Source organism: Saccostrea echinata, unplaced genomic scaffold, assembly GCF_033153115.1.
Source record: "Saccostrea echinata isolate AGI-Se365-2 ecotype Australia unplaced genomic scaffold, CSIRO_AGI_Sech_v1 ptg000025l, whole genome shotgun sequence".
Classification (NCBI taxonomy): domain Eukaryota; kingdom Metazoa; phylum Mollusca; class Bivalvia; order Ostreida; family Ostreidae; genus Saccostrea; species Saccostrea echinata.
The window spans coordinates 857,025-882,445 of NW_026889774.1; the positions used below are offsets into that span (position 1 = coordinate 857,025).

The window sequence follows — 25,421 nt, forward strand, 5'->3', positions numbered from 1 at the left end:
GTATTTCCGGATTTGTTTTGTAATTACATGAGTTAATCATGTATTTAATTAATGTACATTTTACACGCAATTAACAGATAAGAGCATGATTTATTCATTATTTATATTTTTTAAAAAAATTAAAAAATATATATCCCATATATAAAAACTTATTGCGAGGTCAATTTTAGCCCAATTTTCATGATTTTTTTTTTACACATAATCATGCAAAATTGTTCATGTTCAAATATTCTTGTCTTAAAATGCTAAACAAAATGATAGACTAATATTTGAGAATGATTTATGAAATCGTCAAGGCACAATTTCTAACCTCAAATAATGATTTCTTACCAAATTAGAATCGTAAAGTTTTAATTGAATTAATGCATTTGATCGAATGCTGCAGATATAGTGAGATACAAGTATGTTGAAATTATGTGAAGATCAGAAGAAACTGAAAATAATTATACGCGTACCTTTTATGGTATTTTAGTAAAAAAAAAAAAAAGAAGAAGAAGAAAAAAAAAAAAGAAAAAGAAAAAAAGAACCACATATAACATTGCAATAATATTTTAGAAAAATGCACTTTTCAATTAAATATACATGTATACTGTATAGTGGAAAAATAAAATTATTAACTCAGTTATGTCCAGGTACGTTCCTGAAACAATTCAATATTTCCCAAGATCTGTAAAGAATTTTCTATATATAATATCACATTTATTTCCCGATGTGGATCATTCTTTAACAAACTTCAAAAAAAAAAAAAAAAAAAAAAAAAAAAAAAAAATGTAAAGGCCGGGGGAGGGGGTATCCTATCACTGTTCATTTTTTTTAAGAAGAGCTTCTCTGAAGATGCAATATACATGTATATAGCCTATAAAGATAATGCAATTGATGTCAACTGTTCATGATCATGCAGTGCCTGAATTTGAAGACTTCAAGATGGGCATGAATCATAAAATTAAAGCACTATTCTCTTTTTATGAAAAAAAAAATCCATATACTACTGTGTATTGTGACTGGTGAGGGAGAAAAATACAACGAAGCAGACCAGGATTCGGACTCTTCCAGCTGAGCTGTATCTGACCACCGACAATCAAACCTGCCTGACCGCCACATTACTACCTCCTTAAAGGTTTTCACCCCGAAGATCCCAACCAAGACTCTTTACTGGCAGGTCTTTCACCTTTCACATCTTGGTCATGGCACCAAATGTAACCAGCGATTCGATCATCAAACTCGGGCCCCATGAATCGACTGTAGACAGGTACTCTACCAACTGAGCTATTTGAGCTGATCAAATCTCGCTGATCGACATCGGAAAAGCAGGATTTTTCCAGCAAAAAAGCAGTGTCGAATCGCGGAAAAGTGGAACTTAAACATGCAGCGGTCCAATTTATATAGTCAAGGGTGAAATCGACCAAAGAGCAGTAAGTTTACGTTAATCACTGAATCAGATACATATGGTGCGAGGCAACACTGATTTTTCAATACAAACATGATAAACTTAGAGATGGTAAATTTGACTCTAACCTTGACCTTCATATCACAGAAAGTTGGCTTTCTAATGGGTAATTTTCATACATGTATATTTATAACTTACTTACCTTACAAGTATACTTTCAACCCCCCCCCCCCCCCCCTACTCAGCGCAATAGCGACGTAGAATATTTCTCTAAACTTCAAATCAGACCTTGGGTCAATATTGATTTTGCCAATCAGAACATTTGTCTAAATTTCTTTTATTGATTCAAAAAGTATTTACTCTCTTTTGCAATATTTTTTTCTCAAGTTTTGAACGCATTTATGATATATGGGTAATACAGGGAAAAGAGGTGGAAAAAGCTTCTAATTGTTTTCTGAAGAATTAGTTTCCTCATTTGGAAGTTTCAAAATTTAGGATCCATCCCTCAAAACTGGTGAAATTTATTGCCTCAATATCATGCCAGTATTAGTGATAAGGATAAATTGCGCTTTTATTGATTTCACCAAAATGTAAAACGCAATTGCAAATTAAGGTTTTCTTGGTATGAAATTATCCTACCTGACCCCACGCATGAGAAATCAGTATGTATAGTGTTCCCAGAGATTATTGAGATTTTGTTTAATGATACGTTGGATTCATTACTAACAATATAATTTAATGTCACTTTTTTATTTAATGATAATACCCCGCACTTTCTAATGATGCATGCAGTTTAAATGGAGAGCCTCCCATTTATTTAATATACTTCTGTTGTCTGCTGATATTCAAAATTACTGCCATTGAAAGTAGAAAACCTTTTTCAGTAATGTATAAGTAACGTATAATCAGTATTTAAGTGAAATGGCATCTTGTACTAAGTGCGGATATCCGAACGAGGATAACTATCATTTTTTCTTAGAATGCCCTGCCTATAATAATCAGAGAATGATACTTTTTGACAGTCTTCAGAGTATAATAGGTTTAGAAACCCTCTCTCCTGATCAAATTTTGAATACTTTGCTATTTGGTGATAGGCAATTACCTGATAAAACTAACTGTTCAATTTTTGAAGCAGTCCAACTACATCAAGTTTTCAAAGCGATTTTGATATTATTTCATATTTAAGTTTTAATATTAATTTCCAAATATTTTTGATATTTATACTTATTTCAAATCTCAGCATTTCCATGTATATATATTGTATTTTTTTCTTGGATATTTGTCTTTTGCATTTTCATTTTTTTTCTTTATTAATCCAGTGTTTTTGCTTGTTCCAGATTTATTTATTTGTTATTATTAATATTATTTTCTTTGCTTTTTTTTTTATTTCCTTGCATATTTGTCTTTTGCACTTCATTTGTTTACTTATTCTATTTTGTTGTTTGTTTGCACTCTTTTATTTTTTTCATTATATTGTATAGTGAGTATACATGCTAAGTAATAACTCTTATGAATTTATTAATCTATCTCTCCTTTTTTTCCCATTTCTAGTTAACAAAAGAAATTAATGTAACTTATTATGAATTATTTCATCATGATTGTAAATCATTGTCAATTCTTAACATTTGTAACCTTGACCTTCTTGGAGAGGACTTGTATAGGCCATGTCTGATGTCCAATCCAATTATGTAAACTGACTTTACATAATAAAATACTGATTAAATTAATAAGTAACGGATTGTTAAATCTGGTGATATTTCTGAAACACCGAATACTCAGTATGTCACCGTCTACTCTGTATTGTGTTATACAAAATATTCAAAAAGAAGAGAAATTCATTTAAGGAAAAGAGTTTGTAGGCATTCACAGATCAAAGAAAGCGTTGATATTTGCTCAGTAAGAACAACACTATGCATAAATAAAAAAAATGGGATTCCATTCCCATAGCCCTACCAACTCTTTCCCTCTGCCGAATTCCTTTCCATCTTTCAATTTTTTGCTCCACGTGAATCTATAATAGACAGCGGAATACTCAGTGTTTCAAAAGTTTCTTAAAGTTTTACAAATCTTTGATAACTCTAGCTTTCTACAATAAGCTTTCTTTTTTCAATAACACTCATTTTGAGCATTGGCAATCGACCTGAAATTGTGTACAAAGAAAACGGTAAGTTATTTATGAAAACTGTAAGTAGCAATAATGTTATTTGATTAAAAAAAACTTAATCAAATAATAAAAAAAATCCTTTAATGAAAAAAAAAAATCACGATAAAATTCTCAATAATTTCTGGGAACACTATAAATGCTTCCCAAAACTATAGCTGTTGCCCTCACTGTACATGTGATCATTTTTTCCTTCAGCTTGTTTCATATAGTAAGTACTCCTCATATGGCTAGATCATCATAATGACAACAAAAACAGCAATAATCTTTAAGACGCGAAAATGTAGCCAATTTATCCGTATTAATTAACACACATCTCCCTCCTCTCTAAATAACATTTAAATTGTTTCCAGAAACGAATGTATTCTGTACAAATATCCATTCGAGGGCATTCTTCAAACCTTAAATGTCACAACAGAACATCTCTGTCCTCTGTCATTATATAAATACCGAGAATTTCATGATAACTTTTCACATCGATTCTCTCTCTCTCTCTCTCTAATCTTAGAGCTACATGTAAGTTCTCATCAAGGAACAGTTACTTTTGCTGATTTTTTTTTTATTGAAAGACTGATATGGATATATGCGAAACATCCCGAGGAAAATTGGAGTGTCGAGTGAAGTTCTTTAATTGCAAGCTAATAAATTTTCTTGTAAATAAAAATATAACTTTCCAACAATACATTGCATTGTAATGCTTGATGTACTTTCTAATTAAAACATACTTGGTCAATTTTTATAATTAGGCAGAACAGTGAAAAATATATAACTTTCCTGTTTGACTGATGAGTGAATATTTTAAGACTCAAACAAAGCGCCGATGACTTTGTAGAAGAATCAAAGACGCTTTTCAATACTGCTAAGCAGTACTTGTTTAGTGAGATGAGCTCAGCTAAGTCCTTTACACGCGACATTACCCATAACCGTTATTTACTCTGACTTTAACACATTTGTAAATGTCTCTCTATCGTCTTATATATAGTATACAAGCCTGTTATTCGTATGCATTGCTTCAACATTTACATAATATAAAGCAGAAATCAATGATCGTTTTGTCTACGTTGTTCAAAGGGACATAATTTGAGTTATCGAACTTTGAAACAAAACTTACATTATGCAAATTTCCAAAGAAACATTCAATCACAAGGACAAATTGTATATAAAAGCTGTCTTTGGAGGGTGGATGGTGGGGGAATATTTCTAATACATTGACAAGTAAAATAATTGTGCTTGTTTAAGTTCAAGTATAATTGCACCATACTGCACTCTGCTGCAATACAATGCGATACATTGTGATGCCTGCCAAATTGTGCAATCAATATTAACTTAGTCATTTTTTTTTTCTTAATTGAATTTAAAAACTTATTGAATACAGACACTTTTTTTTTCATTTTATGCTTTGATAAAAAAAAAAAGGTTTCAAAAAAAGACTAGAGAGCATTTCTTTTATTCTCATATTCTTAAATATTTGTGTTCTTTGATATGAATCAAAATTAACAATCAGTAATTAAGTCGAAGGACTTTCGCAAAGTTACATATTGCTGGTTTTTTTTTTCTTCTTATCGAATGACTAGTTTGGGTTATGCGCAAAAGATCCAAAAGAATAAACACTCCTTTTTGACTCATGAGTGGATTTTTTTTGTTTGCAAGAGAATTTATACTGTTTACTATTTTAAGAGTTTAACTGCATTTTATTGCATTGCACATGAACAACGCAATGTCAATCAATAAAATGAAGTCCATTTTTGTTTTTCATTATGGTATTGAAAATAAGGTGTAACTTAACATATTTTCATATATATTTTTTATTTTCAAAAAAAATTTGAAAAACAGACTGGATGGAATATTTTCATTCACATGTTCTTATATGATTGTTCTCTTTCATATGAATCTAAATTAACAATGCAGTAATAATGTAGAAGGATTTTTCGACAAATTTCTTCATTGCTGCATGTTTATCATTTTATGCAACGCTTAGTTTGGGTATATGAGAGAAATCTCGTGTTTGACTGATGAATGTAAATTTTGAGAATGATGCAGATAAGCACCAGGAAGCCTAAACAGAATATATTCTGATAACAGTACTTAGAGCTAAGTTCTCATCAAAGCAAAGAACAGTAAACTGTTACTTTTGGTGATTTGTTTTATTGAAAGACTGATATGGATATATGCGAAACATCCCAAGGAAAATTGGAGTGTCGAGAGAAGTTCTTTAATTGCAAGCTAAAAATTTTACTTTTAAATAAAAATATAACTGTCCAACAATACATTGCATTGTAATGCTTGATGTACTCTCTAATTAAAACATACTTGGTCAATTTTTATTATTAGGCAAACAGTGAAAAAAAATATAACTTTCCTGTTTGACTGATGAGTGAATATTTTAAGACTCAAACAAAGCGCCGATGACTTTGTAGAACAATCAGAGACGCTTTTCAATACTGCTTATATTTGCAGTACTTGTTTAGTGAGATAAGCTCACACTAAGTCCTTTACAAGCGACATCACCCATAACCGTTATTTACTCTGACTTTAACAAATGGTCATTTGTGAATGTCTCTCTAACGTCTTACATGTATATATAGTATACAAGCCTGTTACTCGTAAGCATTGCTTAAACATTTACATAATATAAAGCAGAAATCAATGATCGTTTTGTCTACGTTGTTCAAAGGGACATAATTTGAGTTATCGAACTTTGAAACAAAACTTACATTATGCAAATTTCCAAAGAAACATTCAATCACAAGGACAAATTGTATATAAAAGCTGTCTTTGGAGGGTGGATGGTGGGGGAATATTTCTAATACATTGACAAGTAAAATGACAAGTAAAATAATTGTGCTTGTTTAAGTTCAAGTATAATTGCACCATACTGCACTCTGCTGCAATACAATGCGATACATTGTGATGCCTGCCAAATTGTGCAATCAATATTAACTTAGTCATTTTTTTTTCTTAATTGAATTTAAAAACTTATTGAATACAGACACTTTTTTTTTCATTTTATGCTTTGATAAAAAAAAGGTTTCAAAAACAGACTAGAGAGCATTTCTTTTATTCTCATATTCTTAAATATTTGTTTTCTTTGATATGAATCAAAATTAACAATTAGTAATTAAGTCGAAGGACTTTCGCAAAGTTACATGTTGCTTGCTTTTTTTTTTTTCATCGAATGACTAGTTTGGGTATGCGCAAAAGATCCAAAAGAATAAACACTCCTTTTTGACTCATGAGTGGATTTTTTTTGTTTGCAAGAGAATTTATACTGTTTACAATAATAAGAATTTAACTGCATTTTATTGCACTGCACGACATGTACAACGCAATGTCAATCAATAAAACGAATTCCATTTTTGTTTTACATTATGGTATTGAAAATAAGGTGAAAATTAACATATTTTCTAATATATTTTTATTTTTAAAAAAGTTTTGAAAAAACAGACTGGATGGAATATTTTCATTCACATGTTCTTATATGATTGTTCTCTTTCATATGAATCTAAATTAACAATGCAGTAATAATGTCGAAGGATTTTTCGACAAAATTTCATTGCTGAATATTAACCATTTTTATGCAACGCCTAGTTTGGGTATATAAAAGATTGAAAAAAGAAAGAAATCTCGTGTTTGACTGATGAGTGTAAATTTTGAGAATGATGCGGATAAGCACCAGGAAGGATAAAGAGAATAAATTCTGATAACAGTACATAATCTAGCACAGGCTAACAGTGGAACGCTTTAAAAAATAAATATATATATCGTATTTTTGACGATCGGCAAATTAGTTTGTCCTAAAAAATTACGTTCACTGTCAAATCATAAACATCGACAACATGCAACTGAAAATCACGAAAAATTATGGATCCCTTAGAATTTCGGAAGTGGTGATCATGTACGTAAGCTTATATCACAGTATATAATTATTGGCAAATTTACAGACATTCCATCAATTATATATTTATATATACAAGTGTATCGAGTATAAATCATTAAGAATTTAAGGCTAAGTTCAAAACTTTAAATATCCAAAGTTTAAATTTAGATTAAATATTTTTTTCTTTCCCTTTCTGTGAATTGAACATATTTTATTGACAAAGTCAAAAGGATCGGACACAAGTTCAGAAACTTAGATAGTCTTCCCTCTCTGTAGCCCGAATATTAATGGGTCACATTGCATTGTCAGTCTTTAAAAATTGCCAGTCTATCTGGGAATTTCCTTGAGAGTATAAGATCTATTTTTAGTTCCAAAGCAAGCTAATATAAAAGGAAACACTGGCGCGTTTTTTCTCATTTAAATCATGGCACTGAAAAGGAGTTTAATGAAGGACTTCTTCAAATTACTGAAAACTATCGATAGTTTTTCAGGTAGGTTCAAAGATCATGTAATTGGCCAGATTACCACATGAAACAATTTCCATCTGCATATGTTACACTGTATGTATCTCCATGTACATGTTTACATGTACATCAACCCATATAGGCCTATCTCTTGTTATTTGCATCCATGGATTCTGCAAAATACTAGTAAACGTCTGTACCACTTACTGCTTAATTGTTTTCATATTAAACGGGTTAAGTTTTGAATACTCAGTATTATACTGTCTAAATTTATATACGTTCTATTTATATTATGATGTGATTCTATTTATAGACGGACAGGCCCGCGTCTTGTCATGGTCAGATGAGAGTGACGATGACGAATTCAGCTTCCAGGTTGAAATATCTCCGTCAGGTGGACCATATTATTCAGGGAAATATATTTTTAAGGTACTTCTTTAGTTTGCAAACAGACATTAATTACAGAAATATAAATAAAATATATATTTTTAAAAAAAATTCAATTATATTATTAATAAAAACATATTGTTACATGTAATTAAATAAATTAATCCACTTTCTCACAAAGCTAAAATAATTGTTGCTTTCTTACATGCTATTTATATTTCTTAGAACGTCTATTCTATTTATACAAGTTGAGTCATTCATAATATTGAAACTGCATGGCGTAATTATTGATTTTCTAAGATATTTTTGTTTGTATTTTGCAATTATACACTTTGAATTATCTACAACTTTCAATAATTATAACAATTTTTTCTCATAGATTGCCACAGCGAGTCAGGATTGGCCTAATTATCCACCCACAGTTACATGTCAGACTCTAATATTCCATCCAAACATTGAAGAATTCTCAGAAGACATTTTATCAGAAGAATCTCTAGAAGATATTTCAGTTGACTTAAAAGTATGCATAAGTATATTGGACGAGGATGAATGGAATTCAACTTGTTATTCATTTGACGATTGTGTTCAGGCGGTATTATTTGTATTACACACACCCAATTTTGACGATCCACTTTCACCTTATTTGGATTATTTTGACCGTTTCGAGATGGCCAAGTTATCAGTGAAAGGTGGCCAGATCGAGAGTGGACCTTATGTTCCAAAGAATGCAGGCTGGAGAGGGAGAGAGGAAGAAGGCGAGTCTATTGTGCCTGACCACGAGGAACCAATGGAGATAGATACTACAAACTGGAACATAGTCAGCAACAAACGAGACACGAAACTGTGTAATCAACGTGTCCTAGAAAACTTTTACTTGACCAATATGCATGAAATTGTGTATGAAGATCCTGGTGTACAGACATTTGAATTTTATCAATAAAGAAATGAAACAACCAATATACCTTTTTTTGAATGGTACACTACATGCATTCCATACCTAGATACATGTACCGGTTCTCAAGACACAGATTGTTGTAACTAATCGTTACTTTTTGAGTGTACAAACTTACAGTTTATCAGGGACATAGCTGCAACAGTCGCTTAGGAAGAGCACTTAATTTAATGTCGACCTGATTCTTTTGATATCTTATTAAAAATCAAATTTAAAGCTTTGGAATCTCTTTACAAACTTTTTGTTTTTTTAAATGAAAAATGCAAAAAAGTTTATTCAGGTCTTTCCAATTTCAAAAGAGATACGCTTGAAAAGATTCTTTAAATGTCCTGAAGGTTCACTTATTGTTACATCGGTTCTAAAAATAGAATTGCTATAAATAATTTTCATTGTAAATCTTTTTCCTGAAAAGGTATAGAAAGAGGAAGTCGAATTAATTCATATGATATTGTATATACAGTATCTGTTGCATGGCGAAACAAACATGGGCAGACATGTATTATGAACACTGCAGAGAGTTCCAAGAAAGACAACTTGGCGAACAAAAAAAGTGAGAAACTGTGTTCTTTATATTTCTATAAATATGGGTTGATTTCTTGGAACATAAAACCTAAAAAAGATTTGGTGTGACACTTATTTCGTTTGTTTACGCTCCAGCGTGCTACAAAACAAACATGTAAGATGTATTCTATAGCCATAATTCTTAGAACTAAGGAACTATTGGGACATAATGTTACAGAATTTAGCATTCACTGTCTCCATTGTTGTCAACTTGATTTGGGTATGCTGCAGAAAATATAGGTTATTTCAGCAAATCGTTAATCATATACATTTTGAGTGCACAGAGTTAATCAGGGACATGCTCAGTAAGAACTCTTGATTAAATGTCGAACAGATTCTTTTGACATTTTATTAAACAATTTTCTTTTGTATCTACACTTAATAATAATAATAAACACTGAATCACAAATAATATACATGTATTTTTTTGTTGTTGTTGCGCTCATTGCTATGCAGAGAGTCATAGAATTGAATCAATCTGTAAAAAAAAAAGGTTCTCTCATAAAATCAAACTTTTCCGTGCAAAGTTTGAACGCCAGAATAAGTAACAATCATACAACTTCCCTTCGTAACCTTCAAGCCACACATCCTTAACATTACTGTTGTTCCCACAAAAGGAAATAATTTTATTCTTATTTACCAAGTTCAACCAAGTTCAAGCTTATTTTTAAGCTTTGGAATCTCTTAACAAACTTACTGCTTTCTACGAAAAATGCAAAAAAAAAAAACTTATTCAGGTCTTTCAATTTCAAAAGAGATATACATAAAGATTGTTTAAATATTTATAACAATTTTGGTTTGTCCTGAAGGTTCGCATTTTGTTACATCGGTTCTAAAAATAGAATTGCTATAAATAATTTTGCCCTATTAATTCTTTTCTCCTGAAAAGTAAATATATTGTATATCTGTTGTATGGACATGGACAGATGTAGATCATGAACACTGCAGAGGGTTCCAAATAAGGCATTTGAACTGAGAAAAAAAAGTGAGAGACTGTTCTTTGTATTTCTATACATAGGTGTTGATTTCTTGAAACATAAAAACCTCAAGAAGCAAAAAAGATTTGGAGTGTCATTTACTTCTTTCACTTTGTTTTTCCCTCCATCTTGCTACAAACCCAATCTGATTTAAATCAGGTTTTTGTTACGATCCGAAATTTTGATGGTCGCTGTACAACGACCATCAGAATTTCGGAGCGTAACAAAAGATCAGATTTTAATCATATTGGATACAAAATAAACATGCAAGACGTATTCTAACCGTCATACTTAGAAATAGGGCACCATAGGGGACATAATTTTACAGAATGTGGTGGAGGCAAAAGTAATGAACAATTTCAAATCAGCGAAAAATTTCAGAAGTCGCAAACTCTGTTTCATTGTTGTCCACTTTATTTGGGTATGCTACAGAGAATTTAAAGGTTATTTCAACAATTGACCTTTTCTGGCTTAATTAAAACTGTTCTTACCCTTCTGTCCCGAAGTAAAAATGTAAATTAGCAAGAGAAAATCAAACAGAACGATAACTGTAATTATGATCAAAGAGAGTAAAGCAAATTTACCATATTCTTTATGTACCTCTGGGACATAATATGGAAGCAAAACGCTTTTCATATTTTAACAATGATCCCTTGCCCTCTCTTCAGAGAAATTTTCTTTAAGTCTATGATATCTCCAGTCTTGTGTGTTGAAGTTTCTGAGAGAGAATTGCCAATTGAGAAGAAAACGTTTCCTTCTGAAGCCAGAGGAGGGCCGCTGCAATCTACTGAAGAATCACGTGACCCAAAATTCATAACAACCAAGTATTTTGGTTTTTCAGCATCGGTTCTTATGTATGAGATGATGTTGTCGTTAACGGTTGAGAAAATAATTTTCTTGTTGGTAAAAGATGGATGCTGTCTCAGTTTAGCAAGTCTTTTATAAGTGTTTAAACTGGAGGTATCTACGGAAAGTTGTTCCTAAAAAAATAATAAGTTATGAAAATTTGGTGCTATTGTATAACATAACATTTCTTTAAAAAAACTTAATGAGTTTAATACATTAAGAAAATGAAAAGTGATTTCACTAACTTCTACATTTAAAACTGGGTAATTGGGGTTCACGTGTAACCATGGGATCCCATTAGAAAACCCAGCGTTTGTGGAGGAGTTCCACTGCATCGGCGACCGCTCTGGGTCCCGTGTGTGCTTTAGATAGTCACCCTGTAAAAGCCTAATACATGTACTGTAAATATATAAGGTTGGAATGCATTGAAGATTTTAAAATGAAAGAAAACTTTCTTATTCCCTTCTTAATGTAGATATAGATATTTACATGTATTTTAAAAGATCTTTGCAAAATAGCAGTGTCCAAATGTATAATAAGCGACAAACTGGCGGGGGAAAATGTGAAGACTATTGTTCAAGACAATCAATATTCTCCCCACAACCCTTGGCTAGCGAATATATATATATATATATATATATATATATATATATATATATATATATATATATATATATATATATATATATATATATATATATATATTGACCTTATAATTCAATCCAGCCGGGTCCCGACTCTCGTTGAATGTATAAAATGCATTTCTCATTCCTAGTTCTTCGCCGTAATATGTTGTTGGTGTACCGGGTAGCGTCAACAGGAGCATATTAAATACATCAACCAATTCTGGTCCCATTCTGTCGGCTATTCTAGATATGTCGTGACTTCCTAGCTGAAGAAACACACTGATGATTCATTTAACTGTGATAATTCCCCCTATCATTCTAAAACGTTACTGACAGAAATGTACATGTATAATATGATCTTGATCCATTAAATCTGGCATTTTACGAAAGTTATCAAATTCCTTACGGAACTATTCGAAACCTAAGTAAAAGAAAAAAGCTGCACAAGAAACTTTCGGTAAACTGATGAATCATGATAGTTGCTACAAACAAATGGAATCAAATTTTACATTTCTGAAAAGGATGTGGTGCTAATTTTTTTTTGTAGCTCATCTGAGCTGAAAGCTCAAGTGAGCTTTTCTGATCACCCATTGTCCGTCGTCCGTCCGTCCGTCTGTAAACTTTTCACATTTTCGACTTCTTCTCAAGAACCACTGGGCCAATTTTAACCAAACTTGGTACAAAGCATCCTTGGCTGAAAGGGAGTTTAAATTGTTAAAATGAAGGGCCAAGTCCCCTTCAAAGGGGAGATAATCAAGAAAATACAAAAATTGGGTGGGGTCATTAAAAAATCTTCTTCTCAAGAACCACTGGGCCAGAAAAGCTGAAACTTATGTGGAAGCATCCTGGGGAAGTGTAGATTCTAAATTGTTCAAATCATGACCCCTGGGGGTAGGGCGGGGCCACAAAAGGGAATCCAAGTTTTACATTGAAATATGTAGTAAAAATCTTTAAAAATCTTCTTCTCAAGAACCACTGGGCCAGAAAAGCTGAAACTTATGTGGAAGCATCCTGGGGTAGTGTAGATTCTAAATTGTTAAAATCATGACCCCTGGGGGAAGGGCGGGGTCACAATAGGGAATCCAATTTTATGTTAAAATGTATAGGAAAAATCTTTAAAAATCTTCTTCTCAAGAACCACTGGGCCAGAAAAGCTTAAACTTATGTGGATGCATCCTGGGGTAGTGTAGATTCTAAATTGTTTCAATCATGACCCCCGGGGGTAGGGCGGGGCCACAATAGTGAGTCAAAGTTTTACATTGAAATATATAGGGAAAATCTTTAAAAATCTTCTTCTCAAGAACTACTGGGCCAGAAAAGCTGAAACTTATGTGGAAGCATCCTGGGGTAGTGTAGATTCTAAATTGTTCAAATCATGACCCCCCGGGGGTAGGGCGGGGCCACAATAGGAAATCCACATTTTACATTGAAATATGTAGTAAAAATCTTTAAAACTCTTTTTCTCAGGCACCACTGGGCCAGAAAAGCTGAAACTTATGTGGAAGCATCCTGGGGTAGTGTAGATTCTAAATTGTTCAAATCATGACCCCCAGGGGTAGAGCGGGGCCACAATAGGGAATCCAATTTTATATTGAAATATATAGGAAAAATCTTTAAAAATCTTCTTCTCAACAACCACTGGGTCAGAAAAGCTGAAACTTACGTGGAAGCATCCTGGGGTAGTGTAGATTCTAAATTGTTTCAATCATGGCCCCCGGGATGTGATGGGGCCACAATAGGGAATCAAAGGGGGTAGGGCGGGGCCACAATAAGTACTACGGGGGGGTGGGGGGGGGAGAAATCAGGTAAAAAACAGGAAGGCCAAAGTTACTAAGGTGAGCGCTGTGGCCCATGGGCCTCTTGTTACGTTCCAAGTATCATTTTAAATTTATCCATGCTAGTTTATCTAACACTTAGGTATTTACCACAAAATTAGGCCACCAGTCTTCTTTTAGATCCATAAGGGAAGAGTGTATAATTTCATGAATACAGCGAGCTTCACAAGATCGGTTAAGTTTCTGAACAAATGCAAAATTGAATGGTATTGTGTCCACCTCGTAGTACGAATCTCGCATCTCGTTCGTAATTCCGTATGATTCTGCTATCAATATTCTATAAGATAATGAATCGAACTTTTGTTGAAAAAATTACTTCCGTATTTTATTATAAATTACATGAATTAAAATAAAATTTAAAGTATAATAGAGATGAGTGATTGGCAATATACTTCTCTTGTCCATTTCTTCCGCCGTGCTTGTTCAACACATCCTTCCATGTTTTCATTACTGGATATATTTCACGAAGATTTCTGGTCAAATTCTTAAAAAAAAACCCAATGTAGTTTGAAGTTTTTGACTTACTTTCTATATTTGTAAGGCACAAAAATGTTGTTAACAGTTGATAAACTTACTTTTATGCCATTTTCATTTTTGTGCAAATCTTGAAACTCGAAGAGTTTTCGTATGGCATCACCTCTAAATCCATCTACTCCTTTATTCAGCCAAAAACGTAAAACATTCTAAAATTGTGGGAGAAAATCAATGCATAAAAAGGAATCTTTTCAACTCGAGGACAATGATCGAGAGAGGATAACTTTCATTTTAAATTTCACTGTATCGGCTACACGTTTATTCCTGGAAAGTCATGAACATGTATTTATAAGGTGCATTAAAATTAATACTGAGGGTCGTTCAGTTATTTTCTTCTTTCAATTAATTCATTGAATAGATAATGTTTTGTGGTAATGATAACACTTCATTGAACAGATAAATGAATATCAAGCTAACAAAAATTCTGCTCTGTTTCACGCAATATCTTGTCTTTCACTAATTTACAATTCTGAGCATGACTAATTATAATTAATCATATACTAGTATTAACTAACAATTGAAAAAAATTCAAATTAGTGAAAGACATGTGTGAAATATTCATGTATGTGTGAATGCAATATTCCCTTCAAACCAGTGAGGAAAAGTATGAAACTTATTATTACTTTGTGGCAATAGAAAAGATAAGTATGTAAGGCCTTCTAGTAACTTGTGAGGAGATAAAGAACCTCTTTGTTTTATATAATATGCTCGATAAAATGCAAGCACGTAGTATCGAAGGGGGGGGGGGGGCTCCCACCATTTTTTTTTAAACATAACTTTTTACTGTTGAAAATGTGTTCATTGAAAGGTTGGTTGCCCCTTTCTTGTTGCCGGTATAGTTAAATCATGGTAGTGTATTAGTAAAATAAGGGTTGTGGAAAAAAAACAGAATGCTGTAGTCCAGCGACATCATTTTTATATTTGAGAGATATCTCGAAAAACACTGCAAACTAAGATGAGGAATAAGGGAATTCCATAGTATAAACAAGATGTGTTTGTGAAACATTGATGCTCTCTTATGGATGCTCATGATCAAACTTAACTTTTTTTTCAAAAGTAGGTCAAACTCCAAGGTCAAGAGGTCAAAATTGGTGGTACATGTATATCCTGAGAAAGATCTTGTCACAAGGATATGAAATATAAAACCCCTAGCATCATGAAGAACCTTTTTGCCATGGTTAAAGATTTTCAAAAATAGGTCAAACTCCAAGGTCAAGAGGTAAAAAATGATGGTACCCAAAGAAAGGTCTGTGACTCAAGCCCTAGTAACAACCGTTCAGAAGTTATGGCAAAGGTTAAAGTTTCTCTGTCAACAGAAAGTCTAAGGTCGTGTGGTACAAATTTCCAAAGAAAGTTCTTGTCACAGTTGTGGCTAAGGTCAAACTAGGTCAAACTCCAAGGTCAAGAGGCTAAAAATGTTCGTGTCTAAAGAAAGGTCTTGTCACAAGAAAAAAAATATGAAAGCCTTAGCAATAACCATTCACAAGTTATTTGCAAGATTCAAGGTTTTAAAGGACAAACAGAAAAAACAGACGGATAAACCAAATAATATATATATATATCCCCAAAACTACGATAACGTGGGCATTAAAAAATAACGTTAAGTTTGTAGATTGAAATATCTGGAGAGGTGGTGGATGGAGAATTTGGTACAAACTGCATAACTACATACATCTATGATCTTTCTTAATTTTAATTATTTCTAACCCCCCCCCCCCCCCCCCCCCGCCAGGATCGTCAGAGTTTGCTCTAGAGTCGCCGAGTAAGAAGTTGATCCTTACATCGCGGGTTCTAATCCAATATGGGATGTGGAGACCGGTCCTTATGGTGACACCGTATAAACCAAAGTCCCGAGTCGCAGTAGGTGCTGGCATGAAAAAGATCCCTCATTGCTCAAAGGACGTTAAGCAAACAAACAAACACCCCCAACCCTCCAAAATAAATTTCCTTTTGTTGAGGATTTAAATGCTAAATTCAACATGTACTGTTATCCAGTGGGGTGGGGACTATAATTAAAAAATGTGTTTAACATGCATAACATTAAAGTAACAAAGACTTTTAAAATAAGCTGTTTCTAAAAATATACCGACAATTCTTCTACAACTTCAGGGTTCCGAACATTGAGGTCCGGCTGTGCGTCCAAGTAGGCGTGGTAATAAAACTGCTTCCGGTTTTTATCGTACGTCCAAGCTGAACCTCGAAAGGCGCTGGTCTGTACAAGTACAGATAAACTGTCTGTAAAATTGGACCTTATGTATATCCTTAGGACATTATACAATCCGAAATGCATGTTCGTAACAAGTATACCAAATATATACAAATTTGAATCTTTAGAAAACATGAAAGTATACAGGTTATACAATAAATTACTACGTTGTACTCTGATCTAAATATAGGCACTAGTCTCCCAGAATAAGAACATTATTCAATTACATATCGACTCAGGGGGAAAAAAGTGACAAACCCAGTCATTTGGAGGTTTTTTGAAGTTGGTATCGGAACATGTGGAGCAGTTTATGCCGTCGTCCCATACATAGTAATCCCTGTATTTCCCGACACTGTGGCGGCTGTTGTTAAACCAAACACTCTCGTTACTCGTGTGGTTCGGAACAAAGTCTACTAGTACTCTCAAGTCTACGAATATACAGAGAAAAATGTTCATTTCATTATAAACTTATGATCTTAAGTTATGTGTTTTTTAAAGAACAGATGCAGATGCCATGTGTATATAAAATATGTTAAAACCGTTTTCTTGTCTTACTTTTTAAAAATATTTTTTCTTTAATTTAGATCACTACATACAATTACACAATGTCAATGTATTGTGTACATCAATATTTTTTAAATTAATTTAAAAAGACAAGAGGCCCAAGGGCCTTAACGGTCACCTGAGTATAATACAACAATTTAGAAGGTACACTGATAGATGAAGCTTTGTTGCCCTAAAGCAAGAGAAGTAGGAAGATCAGGATCAACAAAATAATTAGTCTAGTATTCAGTATCAACTCATAAATTAAGTTCTCATCTGTCCCCCACTTAACACTATCACCATGCAGACTATTAACAAACTATTAGTGCTTCTGTACTATTTTTAAGGACATATGCAACGTACCTTACCTATTGATAATTTTTCGAGATATTCTTAACTACAGATTATAGTGCCATCAGATGTTCGCAGAAAAAAAATCAGCATGCATTACCAGGGGTTTTGAAAAGATATCATATGATGAAAATTATTGTATAATTCAAAGAAAAATATTCAAAAAATACTAAACATATATTCTAGATGTTTTGTTTATCCAAAGTTTAAGAAGAAGTGTACAATAGCATATATAGACATTAAAATGTAGTACACAGTTCCTTTACGTATTGGAACTCTTCAACTCAAACGGAAAAGACAATAAAGTTCACTTACTTACGGTCTTTGAAGAACTTTTAATAAGATAAGTTATTTTTGTCTCATTTTTATTTATCTATTACTTACAGGCCTACCTGATTATTAAAATTAAGAAAGTATTTTTTGAATTATACGATAAACATTCTTGCATAATTATCTTATTCTATTAACCTTTCAAATACATTATTTACAATGATTAATTATCAAAGGTGAATGGAAAGGGGGAATAACTTCTCTCAGTAGAATACAAATTAATAGAGCCCTGCCCAGGACCAGAATGCTTAGGCAAATGGTCCAGATGTTCAAAAATCTGGTAGAAATACGCTTACTTATATCATTTAAACTTTTACTCAGTTTGCTTGCGATATGCCCAGAAGCAGAGAAGAATTTCACAGGTACAATGCATTTTCACTACAGATTCAACAAAGCCTTACCCTAACACCAGAACCCAAGACCAAGGGTAAAGAAATTTACAAATTTGGAAGAGTTACCCTCATTATCATAACTATGGACTTCAAAGAATTAACACTTTTCCACTATATTATCAAAAGCCCCCCCCCCCCCAGAACCCCTGACCCTAGGACCACAAGATTTAAAAATTCTGTTCGAAGCTCCCATTTTCATCATAGCTAAGCAATTTATTTATCAGCTCAGCACTAAGGAGCAGACAGGATTAATTAATAATTAATTAATAGAATTAATGCTTTTTCACTATATAATCAATAGAGCCCCCCCCCCCCCTCCTCAAGAACCCCAAAAACTGAGGCCATATATTTAAAAATTTTGGAAGAGGCATCCTTGCCTATCATAATCATGCACTTAGTTTGTTTAAATAATCTCCAGTAGCAGAGAAGAAGATTTTCAAAGAATCAATGCATTTTCACTACATAATCAATAGAGCCCCGCCCTAACACCAGAACCCCTGATCCTGGGGCAATGAAATCACAATTTTTGAAAAGGCATCCTTATGCATCATAACATGCACCTAGTTTGTTTAAATAATACCCAGTAGCAGGGAAGAAGATTTTCAAAGAATCAATGCATTTTCACTATATAGTCGATAGAGCCCCGCCCTAACACCAGAACCCCTGACCCTGGGGCCATGAAATTCACAATTTTGGAAGAGGTACTCTTGCTCATCATAACTATGTACTTAGTTACTATATTAAAATACCCAGGAGCAGAGAAGAAGATTTTCAAAGAATTAATGCATTTTCACTATATAATCAATAGAGCCCCGCCCTAACACCAGAACCCCTGATCCTGGGGACATGAATTCCACAATTTTGGAAGAGGCACTCTTGCTCATCATAACTATGTATTTAGTTACTTTATTTAATACCCAGGAGCAGAGTAGAAGATTTTCAAAGAATTAATGCATTTTCACTATATAATCAATAGAGCCCAGCCCTAATACCAGGACCCCTGACCCTGGGGCCATGAATTTCACAATTTTGGAAGAGGCACTCTTGCTCTTCATAACTATGTACTTAGTTACTTTATTTAATACCCATGAGCAGAGAAGAAGATTTTCAAAGAAATAATGCACTTTCACTATATGATCTATATAGCCCAACCCTGGGGCCAGAACCCCTGACCCTGAGGCCATGAATTTCACAATTTTGGTAGAGGGCTTAATGCTTATTACAATGATGCTAACAGTTTGACTGCTTGATGTTCAGATCTAGTAAAGAAGAAGATTTTTAAAGATTGCATTATTTTTGGTGGTTTTAGCCCCACCCCTCAGGCCCCAGGGGGGCAGGGACCATGAAATTCACAATTTTTGTTCCCCTTCACCCATAGATGCTATATACCAAATTTAGTTGAAATTGGTTAAGCGGTTTCAGAGAAGAAGCTAAAAATGTTCAAATGTTAACACACGACGCACGCCGACGGACGAGAACGGATAGCAGTAGGTCACCTGAGTGACTCAAGTGACTTAAAAAGAAAAGAAAAGACTATATATCAAAACCTGCCTGGACACAAAAAAAAAATACTTGGGGATGTCTAATCTGAAGTCAAGAGGTGAATTTTGCTACTTAAAATAGTGATATTGATGAATCAGATGTACTTCTTTTCTTAGCTTCTCTCATCAGCTCTTCGAAGTCATCCATAGTGCCGAACAAAGGGTCGACTTGGGTGTAATTCTCAACATCATACCCGAAGTCTCTCATAGGCGACTTGTAAAAGGGACTCAACCATATGGCGCCCACACCCAAATCTTTCAGATAGTCAAGGCGACTCGTTACACCTATAGGAAGTACATTTGTATATTTTTCAAACTTAAGTACATGTATAAGAAAATATTTAAAAATAATAAATAAGATCTGTGAATTGCATGTTATATCAAACACATTGAACTTTCTAAAAGTAGTATGGTCTGTAATTTTGATCATGTGATTTTAAAAATACATGAATGAGAAAAACATCCTTAATGGCCAAATGTTTCCGAACCAAAATCTAGAGTGGATTTCGGATAGGAAACCCTTGTTTAGAGATGTGAGATCAGATGAAATATAATTCTCGAGAAAATCAACCTTAAAATGGACACATTTCGAGATACCCTTTCGACAAATAGATGAGATCGTTTGAAAGACCACGCCTTTGTATCAAATGAAACCGATTAGAAGATCTATTGTTACCAGATTTTTTCTGTAAACAGTTTTCTGCCCTTGTATTGTTACCCGGCCCGTGCATGGTTACTGATTACTCTGCCCGTGCATAGTTACTGATTACTCTGCCCGTGCATGGTTACTGATTACTCTGCCCGTGCATAGTTACTGATTACTCTGCCCGTGCATAGTTACTGATTACTCTGCCCGTGCACAGTTACTGATTACTCTGCCCGTGCACAGTTACTGATTACTCTGCCCGTGCACAGTTACTGATTACTCTGCCCGTGCACAGTTACTGATTACTCTGCCCATGCACAGTTACTGATTACTCTGCCCGTGCATAGTTACTGATTACTCTGCCCGTGCATAGTTACTGATTACTCTGCCCGTGCATGGTTACTGATTACCCTGCCCGTGCATGGTTATTTTTATGCCCCCTTAATCGAAGATTCGGGGTATATAGTTTTTGCCCTGTCCGTCCATCTATCTGTCTGTCTAGCTGTATGTTTGTCCGCAAAAACTTTAACCTTGCCCATAAATTTTGATTGATTGGAGCTATGGCTTTCATATTTCACATGCGGATTTCTTGTGACAAGACCTTCCTTTAGGTACCAACATATTTGACCACTTTGACCTTGACCTTTGAGTTTGACCCACTTTTGCAAAAAAAAACCCAACTTTAACCTTAGCTTTAACTTTTGAACAGTTGGTGCTAGGGCTTTCGTCTTTCACATGTGTATTCACCGTGACAAGACCTTTCCAGCGTGTTATTTTTTTTATCTTTTGACCTTGACTTACTTTTAAAAAACTTTAACATTGGTCATAACTTTAGAACAGTTAGTACTAGGGCTTTCAAATTTCACAGGTATATTCCTTGTGACAAGACCTTCCTTTGATGCCAACAATTTTGGCCTTTTGGAGTTGGGAGTTTGACCTACTTTGACGAACTTTAACCTTCGCCATATCTTTTGGACAGTTGGTACTACGGCTTTTATATCTTGCATATGTCTTTCTTATAACAAAGTCTTCCCCTGTGTACCATTAATTTTGACCCTTTGGCCTTGAACCTTGGAGTTTGACCCACTTTTAGAAAACATTAACTTTGGCTATAACTTTTGAATGGTTGGTGCTTGTGCTTTCATATTTACCAGCCTGGGTATATCCATTGACACAAAACTTTCTTGATCTCTTGATCTTGACGTTTGACTTGAATTTGAGAAACTTTAACCTTTACCATAAGCTGCCATCCGGGGACATCAGTGTTTCACAAACACATTTTGTTTCTTTTAAACTAGAGCATTTCGACCTTGCTTAAATGTTTCTTTTTTTCATTTCTCCCTTTTTTAGTTATCAATGTCACCATTATTTTTGCTAAGAAGGAAAATACATTTATGTTTCAAGAAATTTTATCAAAAGTTAAAAACCTCCACTTCAAAATCAGGACTTGACAAATGTTCAATAGAGAATTGTATATGCCATATTTAACAATTTTAAAATTTTAAAGAATGGTGTATACAATTTAGTTTTACTAATTAATATAACAAATTGCTTATACAGATGTTTTTTTTAACCTGACCTAGGGTTTGTTTTGTTTTTGTTTTGATGTATAATGCATGAATTTTTAATTAATTTTTTTTTTTGCTCTTTTTTTTTGGTTTCTTTTTTGTATTTTTTTTTTGCGTAAAGGATCCGGAGATTTTCATTTATAAGAAAGTAGATTTTGTAGCAAAGGAACCATTTGCTCAAAATACTTGTAGCGTCTTTTAAGTAATTAATTAGATTAATGGCAGAATCTGTAAAGGTGCAATTTCCACTCTCTTAGGGCTGTTGTTGCAGAAAGTATCCTTTATTCCTTACATGTAACATTTTGGCGTATTATTTTTGGTTCTGTCTGCCCCCCCTCCCCCCCCCCCCTTTGCAATTGTTTTTTTCTTCTTTTCTCTCATGAACATTCATGGTCTAAGAACTAAGGATTCTATCTGATTTTTACATCAAGAAAATAAATGAGAAAGTTCTTTTTAAAGATTTGTCTGTAAAATAAGCAAAATCATCAGTTGTAAACCTTAAAAATATGATTTATCTGACCTTTTAAATCTCCGGTACCATCGCCATTAGAATCCTGAAATGAACGTGGATAAACTTGATATATAATGCTCGTTTTCCACCATTCTAATTCTTTGGGCGGTTTCACTTTCGCTCGAAAACTTTTGTCAGTAAATGTTAGTACACACACTAGAACAATAGCTGCTATAACTGCTACTAGCAAAATGAAAAGGCATTTTGTCTGCTCGCAGAACCTCTGTTTATGTGGATTAGACATTTTGATCCGAAAAATACAGAGGTGTGTTGGATTGATGAGTTTTTCGGGTGGAATATCTGTGTTGTTGAGATAAGATGGCAATCTTCAAGTGCTATCATACATCTCTAAAACATTTACCATTCCGAGCGACGCGTTATTCTCATTATAGAAGTACAACTCAATCATACATAAAGTAAAACATGAAGAAAATCAGAAGTAAGATGAATTTCTGAAAATTCGAAACATTTTTCTTTAATCAGAATGTTTATAAATCATTCTATGGCTGTCAACCACAAGTGGTTTGTAAGCAGAAACGGAATCCCGGGTTGACATGGATATACTAGTATTTGTTGTTCACGCGGTCTTCCAAGCGTCTTTTGTTCTCCATATACTTAATATGATTTTTTTTGGACATTGAGAAAATATAATATACTAATATATACATCGTATAAATTTGTACATATTGATTTTAGAGTATCAGCCATTTATCCCATGAGCATTGCTCAAAGGCAACGAAGTATTGATGAACAGCAATCATTTTTGCTTATTTAAATGGGGAAAAATTATCCAAATTATGAAATAAAGTATTCAATTAATATACATGTATTTTGACCTACACTAATAATTAAAAATGCTTGAATTGGTTACAACTTACAGATACGTTCTCTTTCATTTTGTTCAGATTGTCACTGTGGAATTTTTTTTTTCAATATTGACATATCGCTCTTTTCAATTTAAAAACATCAGTTCGATATATCCCAGAGAACTCGAAATAAAGGATAGCATGCAGACAAATTAATTAACGTATACTGTAAATATTTCAGATCTAAGTGCAGATCACTCTGCATTAAAATACCACTTTAGAACTCTTTAGTGTACAGTACACATATATGAAGGGTCCCCTTAATGATTTTAAAACTGACCTCATAATTAATGATTTATATTAATTGCTTATTTATGATTCATATTAATTATCCATTATCAATCCTTATATTTCCTATAATTATTGATATGTACGAGGGTTGTTCAAAGTTCGCGGACGATGTCAATCTTCGTTATACTTTCTTCAAGATATTTAAAATGAGCATATTATCGTATGAAAAAAATATTTATTTTGTTAAAGTGTGAAGTTTCATTCCATGTGCTTTTATAGAAGTCATGTTATTTAATTTTAAATTCAACAAGTTTTGTACCACGGAGCAAACTCAGCAACACTGTAACGTCAAAAACATACCGTCATAAGGTTCTCAAAAATAATTTCCCCGCACATTTCACACTATAGCACAATACCAGTGTACTCATTAGAAAACTTTTCTCTATCATTTGAAATTCATTTTGCTAACAATTGTTTCAGTAGCATAATTTTGTTTATCAATGTTATATTTTTTTAACTGACTGTGACATCAGCAACTGTGGAGCGCTTAAGTATGAGGCGCCGTTTTGGTATTTACTGCCAAAAAGTGATATCACCTATTCGAATAGGTGATATCACCTATTCAATTGGTGATATCACCTATTCGAATAAGTGATATCACCTATTCAGCTTCTGAATAGGTGATATCACCTATTCGAATAGGTGATATCACCTATTCGAATAAGTGATATCACCTATTCGAATAGGTGATATCACCTATTCGATTTGAATTGGTGATATCACCTATTCGAATAGGTGATATCACTTATTCGAATAGGTGATATCACTTATTCGAATAGGTGATATCACTTATTCGAATAGGTGATATCACTTATTCCTTTTGAATAGGTGATATCACTTATTCGAATAGGTGATATCACCTATTCAAATCAAATAGGTGATATCACCTATTCGAATAGGTGATATCACCTATTCGAATAGGTGATATCACTTAATCATTTTGAATAGGTGATATCACTTATTCGAATAGGTGATATCACCTATTCAAATTATTTATGAAATAACAACTGCTCCCAAGACTATAGCTTTAATTCTCATTTACTTTCACTTTCGTTTTATAACTTACCATTCTTGCAGACAATGGATTACAGCTTCGCATTTAGTTTTAAGCACCCCAGTAGAATTTGTTGTTTGTTTTTGCTCACAAATTATATTTATTACACTTATCTATCATGTATACTATAGGAAAATTCAAAGGGTCTGTAAGTCTCGTTGACTTTCACTTTCGTTTTATAACTCCCGGGTACCTGAGCGTTCTTGGAGACAATGGATTACTTAAGTTGTAAGCATCGCAGTGGAATTATTAAACTTGTAGTTTGTTTTGATCCCCGATTGTTGCAAAGAAGAGGAGAAAGTGGATTGATAGATGCAGGTAAATAGCGTTTAATTGCTTTATTTTTTCATTACATAACGTAAACACAAGCTACTCCGAGGGGGCCAAGATTAGCCAACATACTTAAGCAAAAAGGGAAAATTAAATCGTTTTTATGCTAAAATCGTCTGTATTCAAAAGGTACGCTTATCTACAGATTGGTTTCATAAATTTAAAGCATTGACTTAGCTTACAGT

General features: G+C 33.4%; 2 protein-coding genes across 2 annotated transcripts; one reads left to right on the forward strand and one right to left on the reverse strand.

Annotated features, from left to right (window-relative positions):
- The first annotated feature begins 7,825 nt into the window (after positions 1 to 7,825).
- Positions 7,826 to 9,237, forward strand: LOC133192464 (NEDD8-conjugating enzyme Ubc12-like). The gene is made up of 3 exons (XM_061328467.1): positions 7,826 to 7,916; positions 8,203 to 8,318; positions 8,656 to 9,237. Exons 1-3 carry the CDS (start codon positions 7,850 to 7,852, stop codon positions 9,214 to 9,216), a joined length of 744 nt encoding a protein of 247 aa, XP_061184451.1. The 5' UTR covers positions 7,826 to 7,849; the 3' UTR covers positions 9,217 to 9,237.
- A 1,921-nt stretch (positions 9,238 to 11,158) lies between these two features.
- LOC133192466 (maltase A3-like) lies at positions 11,159 to 22,940 on the reverse strand. The gene is made up of 10 exons (XM_061328468.1): positions 22,705 to 22,940; positions 20,076 to 20,255; positions 17,072 to 17,241; positions 16,694 to 16,819; positions 14,649 to 14,756; positions 14,466 to 14,557; positions 14,164 to 14,350; positions 12,322 to 12,504; positions 11,858 to 11,989; positions 11,159 to 11,746 (listed from the first exon to the last, which is right to left on the reverse strand). Exons 1-10 carry the CDS (start codon positions 22,937 to 22,939, stop codon positions 11,399 to 11,401), a joined length of 1,761 nt encoding a protein of 586 aa, XP_061184452.1. The 5' UTR covers position 22,940; the 3' UTR covers positions 11,159 to 11,398.
- Between the last annotated feature and the right edge of the window lie 2,481 nt (positions 22,941 to 25,421).

Bases quoted from the DNA above. Each gene is read 5' to 3' on its own strand.
- LOC133192464 (XM_061328467.1), top strand. From the start codon at position 7,850: ATGGCACTGAAAAGGAGTTTAATGAAGGACTTCTTCAAATTACTGAAA. The intron at 7,917-8,202 runs GTAGGTTCAAAG...TTCTATTTATAG, and splicing joins AACTATCGATAGTTTTTCAG to ACGGACAGGCCCGCGTCTTG. The intron at 8,319-8,655 runs GTACTTCTTTAG...TTTTTCTCATAG, and splicing joins CAGGGAAATATATTTTTAAG to ATTGCCACAGCGAGTCAGGA.
- LOC133192466 (XM_061328468.1), bottom strand. From the start codon at position 22,939: ATGTCTAATCCACATAAACAGAGGTTCTGCGAGCAGACAAAATGCCTT. The intron at 14,558-14,648 runs GTAAGTTTATCA...TTTTTTTTTAAG, and splicing joins AAAATGAAAATGGCATAAAA to AATTTGACCAGAAATCTTCG. The intron at 11,747-11,857 runs GTTAGTGAAATC...TTATTTTTTTAG, and splicing joins ACCCAGTTTTAAATGTAGAA to GAACAACTTTCCGTAGATAC.